Here is a 7,212-nt window from a genome sequence, read left to right on the forward strand (position 1 = left end):
TCGGAGGTGAGTCACAAAGGCAGCTAATGCGTGCAATTCTCGTGGAAAAATATTCGCGGCACGGTTTTGACACATCGTTTCCTTCCCGATTTGAATACACGGATTTCGCGTTCATATTTCTCGCCTAATTATGCCCGCCTCGCGGAAATCTACGATCTGACAGTCGGAGTCGGCTCGTACACCTCGGCCTTATGCAGAGTCACGCCAACTTCTAATTATTTAGATAACGATCGTTGAGCTTTAATTATTTCTTCTCCTCCTCCGCCTCCTTCCTACCTGCCCTCTGTTCACTCTATCTCATTCACTCTTCCCTTTATTCATTTCTTTCTAGCGTCGTCGTTGCTCTATTCGCTGGTGTATGCTAATGGAAACCTCATCCAGATACCAACGCCGATATTATTTGCCATAGTCGCTTCCTAATTACCCATTCGCGGTTATTACGCTCGCTAATCCGCCGAACGTTTCGGTGTAATTACGATGTTTCCGTAATATCGCGTCTCGAAAGCCAGCCTTGACTTCGCCAATCGCACGTTCATCAAGAGTAACGAGTTACTCTTGTTACGTTCAATGAAAACCTCGAATTATCGTTATAGATCAAACGAAGGAATTTCTTCTAGTTTCCAAAATGTTGAGGACGCGGGATGAATTCGCAAATAGAGAGGGAAGAACGTGGCCCGGGAGGCGAGTAGTCGGCGGCATTGTCAAAGGGTTCCTCGGGGAGGCTCGCGGATCACTGATGCAATCTGATAAAGGGCGGTTCTTCTTGGATTACCGTATGCGAGCCCCTGCTGCGTCCACGCACCTTAAACTACCATTCTCACGTGCGGCGACACAAGCAGTGCCCACGTGCCCGAGATACAATTGAGGCCGACCACGGTTGCCCTTCTCTCTTATCACAATCAAATTATATAATGCATCCTTGACAAGGATTCTCGCATGGATACCGACTTTAAATTTCATTTTAAAAACTGGGCACCGAAGAAGAAGAAACCCGTCTCGTTTCGATGGAACGACAGCCATTGGACAATCTTTCACGTAGGTTCGATTAAACGATCACTCCCGTGGGGTCGTCGCGGTCCCACAAACGAATTCGCGACCGGTCACGTTTCAACGATACCGAGCAACCACTATGATTACGCGAAAGGTACTACGTACCTCGATGACGAAGCTAAGCAAGCTTTGCAAGCGGCTGCTCATTCGAAAGGCAATCGAAATCGAGTCGAGCCTGAAATTAATCGGACTTTTGTTCCATGCCAGAGTGCTTATTAAGGTTCAGTCTCCTTATTAACTTCCACCCGGCATGCAAACATCGACGAGATTCGATCCGGATGGAAAAGTCATCGGGTAAAGGAGAGATGCCTTTATTAGAGACAAACGTGACCGATCGTTCCCAGCAATGAAACCTTATTTTTGTTTAGAAATGATGAACGTGGTAGCAACAATGTGATCATAGTTCTTTTGGAATTGTAGGGCGGTTCGTTTGGAACTGATGAACAATTAAGTAACAATTATGTTGAAATTGAGTTACGTGCTGTAGAATGATATATTTTGTAAAGATTAATTTACAGTTATTTTGAATTAATGAATTATTTCGTTAATGGGAAAAATATTTACACAATTCTTTGGGGCATTTTAGACTCATAAAGAAATTCTCTCTTAAAAATGATACAAAATTGATCAACCATTTTTGATGTTCGAAGGAAACAGATAGTTCATTGATCTGGGTCGAAAGAAGACGATTTGCGTGATGGAATCGGAGAAAGATCGCTCGATTTTCGGTCTAGGCGGTTCTTGAATCGTCGCCACGCATTTGTGTGCCTTTAATTGGTACCTCTCGCCATACTGACGTGCACAGAAATCACACTTGTACGGTTTCTCGCCGATATGACCGTAAATGTGCTTGGCCAGCTTCGTTTTCACGCTGAACCGCGACTTGCAGAAGTCGCACTCGAATCGTTTCACACCTGTGTGCCGATACCTGTGCACCTTCAGGCCCCACGATCTTCTGTAGCATTTCCCGCAATCCTCGCACTTGTACGGCCTCACACCTGTGAAACAAATGATACTTTAACAACCCTTCCATCAAAATAAATTGAATCATAAATTTTCTTTATATACCTTACGATAGAAAATTATCAATTAAACAAGTATTACATACTAATTAGAATTGAATATTTCAACAAGAAAAACATGAAACTGTTATACGCATTTTATAATTCTATATGGTCTACAAAATATGATAAGATTAAGATAAGAATCCTTCTTATGTAACAGAAAAGCCAGACCTGCTAATTGCAACTTTATATTTGAAACTATGTTGCAAATCTGCTAGTTAGTCGATTGCAGAAAAAGGAGCCTTATCTTTCTAATAAACGAAAGATTAAAAAGCTCCTAAACGAGTAGGCGCGCTAATGAAACGTTGATTCGTAGATAAAATTATGGCGAAACGCTGACGAACCACGGTTTACACCAGGAAACCAGGCACCAGCGTTAATTTCATAAATATTTGCGTTGGCGTTAAAAAGGAAACCAGAGGAAAAATGCATCTTAGTATATCGTATTATTCAGAGTTTACAACCGAAACGTTACCGTCGTTTAAATACACGTCGACGGTGCACACCGTGGAGCACCCCATCGCGACGGTGGAGGGTTAATTGGCAGACGCGTAACACTGATCTGCCGCAGGATGCTTGATTTTCTAATTAATACGCCTGCCAGTTAAGCGAGATCCAGGTTACGGGTTAAGATCACGCTTATCTACCATTTTTATGTCTCAATACTGGCTCGAATTTATATGAGAAAGCAAAAAACGAGCATGCAACGGGTCGCTCTCATGCAACCAGCTACTTTGATCCCCCATTTGCACCCCCCGTTCGCCCTCCGATTACACTTCCTTCCGCGCCTACTTATGAGAATATTCACATTGCCAATCAGAGGTGTCTTGTTAGCTTTCTGAAGGAATTTCCGGTACCCTCAGCAGGGGGTCGTTTAAAGAAAAAGATTCTTACCATAATGTGACAGTATGTGATGTTTCAAAGCTCCCTTCAAGTGGAAACGATGCTTGCAAATGTCGCACTCGAACCGTCTGATGCCAGTGTGAGTCAATTTGTGGGTCTTAAGCACCGAGGATCTCTTGAATTTCGCCGGACAAAGGTCGCACTCGAAGGGTGAATCCGCGGTATGGACGATCATGTGTGCTCTTAGGCTACTAGGCCGCAGAAATCTCTTCTTGCAGATGGAACACTCGAACGGTTTCACGTTCGTGTGCATCAGCTTGTGATCGCGCAACGACTGCCGATGAAGCAGCTTCTTCTTGCACACCGAACACTCGAACGGCCTTCGCTTCGAGTGCACCTCCTCTTGGTGCGTTTTCAGCTGATTCCTCTGCTGAAATTCACAGAGAATTTTAATTACAATTGAACAGATTTCTTTTCCAATTAACGTTATCATCGAGGATCTAAGTACCTCAAAACGAAGGTTGCAGTGGTTGCATACGAAAGTCTTGAATGTCTCGTGCAATCTTAGATGATCCTTCAAAGCTGACGATCTTGAAGAAAGAATTTATTTATCAATTTTTGTTTAGTTTCATAGATTTTAAATAATCGTTTACCGTGAAAATTGTTTCCTACAAAAGCCACATTGAAAAAGCTTCCCATGACTGTGTCGAACCATATGGGTCTTGAAATCAGCCTCGTCGAGGAACTCAATCCTGCACACGCTGCAGAGCAATCGTTTTCCGCTCGTCAACGCCTCGATGTACTCCTCGAAATCCACGTATTCGTCCGACGTGGTGTCTTCCTTCTTGTAAAGAAAGCATCTCCTTCTCGAGACTGATTTTCCACGCGAGCAACGTTCGTCCGGCTTCGAATCGTCTCGAAAGCGATCCTCTACTTGGAGCTCGTCGTTAGCCGAGAAATTCTCGATCTCGTCGAGAATCTCAGTCTTGATTTTCACCTTGTTCCAGTGAAAACATGAACGATGTTCATATTCATGACGAGCATTGCGTATGCAGGATATTAGATAATTTGCACGCTCGCTTCCGCGAGAAATGACGGGAGTCGCGCGAAAAGAGAATGCGTGTTTAATAACGAGCCTCGGTTACGTAATTAGAAATTGTAGAGAAAAAAATGTAGAAACGGACGAATAGCGAGTGTCCACGTGTTAAAAGATTATACATACAGAATTTAATTAAAAAAATATATATATATGTAACGCCCCACCATAGCATTGGTAGGTTAAAGAAAGATGGAAAAAACGCGCTCTGGCAGACGAGCTTTTATATAATCAATTATGCAATTAGCAGATCGCGAACTGATTCAACGACGAAATAATAAGGCGGCCTCGAAGCTCGTGATTACAAGGATGTTTTAGCCGGCAGTTTTTATAGCTGGTTGCGCGCTATCATAACCTAATCAAGAGGCTCTTTCACGCAGCCCAGAACCTACTTCTTTGCACCGCTCGCAACGCTTCTGCGTCCCTATTATCTTCACTTCGCCGCTCCCTCGATTTCCCGTACCATCGTTTCCGTTCTCCACGTACTTTGAATAGATCTCGTACTCTCCCGACATCTTCCTTCGTTCGGTCGCGAAAAATGAAAATTCTCAATAGAAATGTCCAAGCCGAATCGAAGAGAAACATTGGAACGATGAAATCGCGAGCGGATAGAATGAATTTAACTTTGATCTGAAGGTAGCTCAAAACGAATTGTAATTTAAAAAGAAAATTACCATGTAGAATAATGCACGCTATAAAATTAATAAGTTTCAACGAGGAACGTACAGTTGGTTCACCTCGGTTCGATGGACCATCCACGATGTTTATTAATGTAATCGTGACGCTGGGCTTAATTACACAATCATCAGCGCCGGTGAATCGCGTGTAAAGCATTTGTATCCCCTAATTACGTTACTTGTTAGCGGGGGCGGCGCAGATATTTTATTGCCCCTTAAAGAAGCAAACAAATAAAAATTATAATGCTGATATAAGTAATTAGCGTGCAGTGACGTAGCCACGGTTTCGGTGTACCAATCAGAGAGATACGAAAAATGCACAACCTTCCATTGTGTATACAAACACGCACACATATTGCAATTAAAAATGCATCGAGTTCACGCGCCATGAGACTCGCAATATAAATAATTGTGCAATCTTTTGTTTACAAGTGCTTTCTGGAAAAAATTAAGCTTTGGAAGAATATTGAGTTGCAATAAATTATCAAAGGAAGTTATTAAAAATAATCACATATCATTGATTCGATGTGACTATGCAATACTTTACCAAGAATTATCAGTTTATAATCTTATACAAATACGCCTGTCGACTACGTGATAAGATGACTTCATAGTTAAGATAGTTAAGCACCCGGGGAGTTCACCGAATTTTAATTCACATATTCATTCTGTTCCTAATTATTCCTTATCGTGATCTTTATGAGTCAGAGATTTGCGTAAATTTTATTATCTGGAAAATTATCATACAACGTTCAAGAATATTTTATGAACCATCATTTGTATTTTTGTTTCAGAACACGAAGAATCCATGTTACGCATTGAAATCACCGTTGTTGTGAGTACTAAAATTAATCAAGATTAAATATCCTTATGCTTAATAATTAGCCTCGTAACGAATGTTCATTTTCACTGAGCCAGTGAACGTCTTAACCGCGGTGAATCTAGACGAGGACAAATTCAGTAGAAACTCCTTAGCACCGGTCAGACGCAATGTATCCCGAATCTAACTTCGCTCTTTCCGAACGTACAGAATAAAAAAATATATCTACATAGGCGTGAGAAAGAGTCTGAAATTTCGAGCTGTATGCAAATGTCCCGTTTTCCTTGCATATGCACTCATGCAATATTAAAAAGGGATCGGATAATTGAGACTACCGGGGATTGTTAATTAGGGAAATCAAGATTCCCAGCTTTTGATTTGTTCCCTGTTCAAAACAGTTTTCGTGTAATTAGCTACAATGTAACTTCCTTAGCCGTACCGTGTCTGTTTCTTCTGGCGAATATTAAAAATCTGTCCGTAATTAGAATACAAAAATCGTGTACTGTTATTTGCCTCCCGTTATAGTTTCATCGATTCGTACATGATCAACTTGACGCGTCTGTAACAGAAACGTTCAAAAATCATTCTTTTACTTGATTTATCGAATCCGTACGGTTGTTGGTATTGCAAAAGAAATCGCGAATTGCGTCGATCGGCGCAAATAAATCCGCGACACTCAGCATGGTCCCCGCTGATGCATGATTTCATGGAACAGCGCGTGTGGGAAACTTGCCGGATGCATTATGTATTTATTGCTTTACTTACTTAGTTGGGAATTACTTTTGCCAGCGTAATGACTTTCAGGCAGCGCGCTATCTTAGGAATGCAATAGGCCTGATTTATCGCTCGGCCGCGGTTTTTCTCGGGCCAGTTTGTCGTTATCGGTGTACTTGTCCTGCCTCGTCCGTCGTCCATGTCCGTCTGCTGACCTCGAAACGTCGATGAACCACCATCACGGCAAAGAAAACGCCGCTCCGATGGGAATCTCTCCCAATCAGCTAGTGATAATTATCAAACAATATATAATACTTTACTTTTTCCGTCTGAAAGTTACAAAGGCGAAGGGTTGCTTCCAAGTAGAAAACACTTTAGTCCTCCTTGATTTTTTTCTCAACAAAGTGAGAAAGAAAAAGGAAATTGACCACGAGTTTCACTCGAGAAGTCCGAGATAATCGGGAAATTGAATAGAGAGAATTAATTTGATATTAATGAGGTAATTATTGCGAGGATGCGATCGGATGATGGTTGGAGTTCTTTCAGCGCGACGACTCGTTGAAAACACGGGCCAGTGAATCGCGTTGCCGCGAGGAATCGCACACATTTTTTTTTTTCCTTCTCTCCTTTTCATGCAATAATTTCGCTAATTGCCTTCGAGATAGACCAAAGCGGATGAGCATGTGAGTACGCAATAAATATTCGTGATTAATTAACGATGCCAGATGCTTGAATGCCGTTTTAGAGGAACGAGGGAACAAAGAGGCGAGGGTGAAGAGGGAAGGAACGGCTGAAGCTTGGGAGCAGTTTTAATTGGAAGTCATATCGTTTCTCAGTTTTACACTTCGGACAGTTTTGTTAGGCACGTGTATTTATCTTGACAATTATCGCAATATCTGAAACAATAATTTGTCTAGAATATTTATCCCTTCCTATATTGTGAATTTA

At 41.8% G+C, this 7,212-nt stretch overlaps 1 protein-coding gene across 3 annotated transcripts; it reads right to left on the reverse strand.

The window, feature by feature from the left end:
* Positions 1–1,519: 1,519 nt before the first annotated feature.
* Positions 1,520–6,508, reverse strand: LOC114878424 (oocyte zinc finger protein XlCOF6.1-like). Of its 3 annotated transcripts, none has more exons than XM_046284937.1 (7): positions 6,316–6,508; positions 5,990–6,109; positions 4,446–5,460; positions 3,611–3,954; positions 3,466–3,547; positions 3,009–3,387; positions 1,520–2,048 (listed from the first exon to the last, which is right to left on the reverse strand). In XM_046284937.1, the coding sequence occupies exons 3-7, from the start codon at positions 4,566–4,568 to the stop codon at positions 1,678–1,680; spliced, it is 1,299 nt and encodes a 432-aa protein (XP_046140893.1). In that variant the 5' UTR covers positions 4,569–5,460; positions 5,990–6,109; positions 6,316–6,508; the 3' UTR covers positions 1,520–1,677. The 3 variants fall into 3 exon arrangements, with proteins under 3 accessions (XP_046140893.1, XP_046140892.1, XP_046140894.1); XM_046284936.1 differs by having other exon boundaries at positions 4,446–4,944; positions 5,081–6,109; XM_046284938.1 differs by having other exon boundaries at positions 3,009–3,384; positions 4,446–6,109.
* Between the last annotated feature and the right edge of the window lie 704 nt (positions 6,509–7,212).

Source organism: Osmia bicornis, chromosome 3 (genome assembly GCF_907164935.1).
Source record: "Osmia bicornis bicornis chromosome 3, iOsmBic2.1, whole genome shotgun sequence".
In the NCBI taxonomy this organism is placed as follows: Eukaryota; Metazoa; Arthropoda; class Insecta; order Hymenoptera; family Megachilidae; genus Osmia; species Osmia bicornis.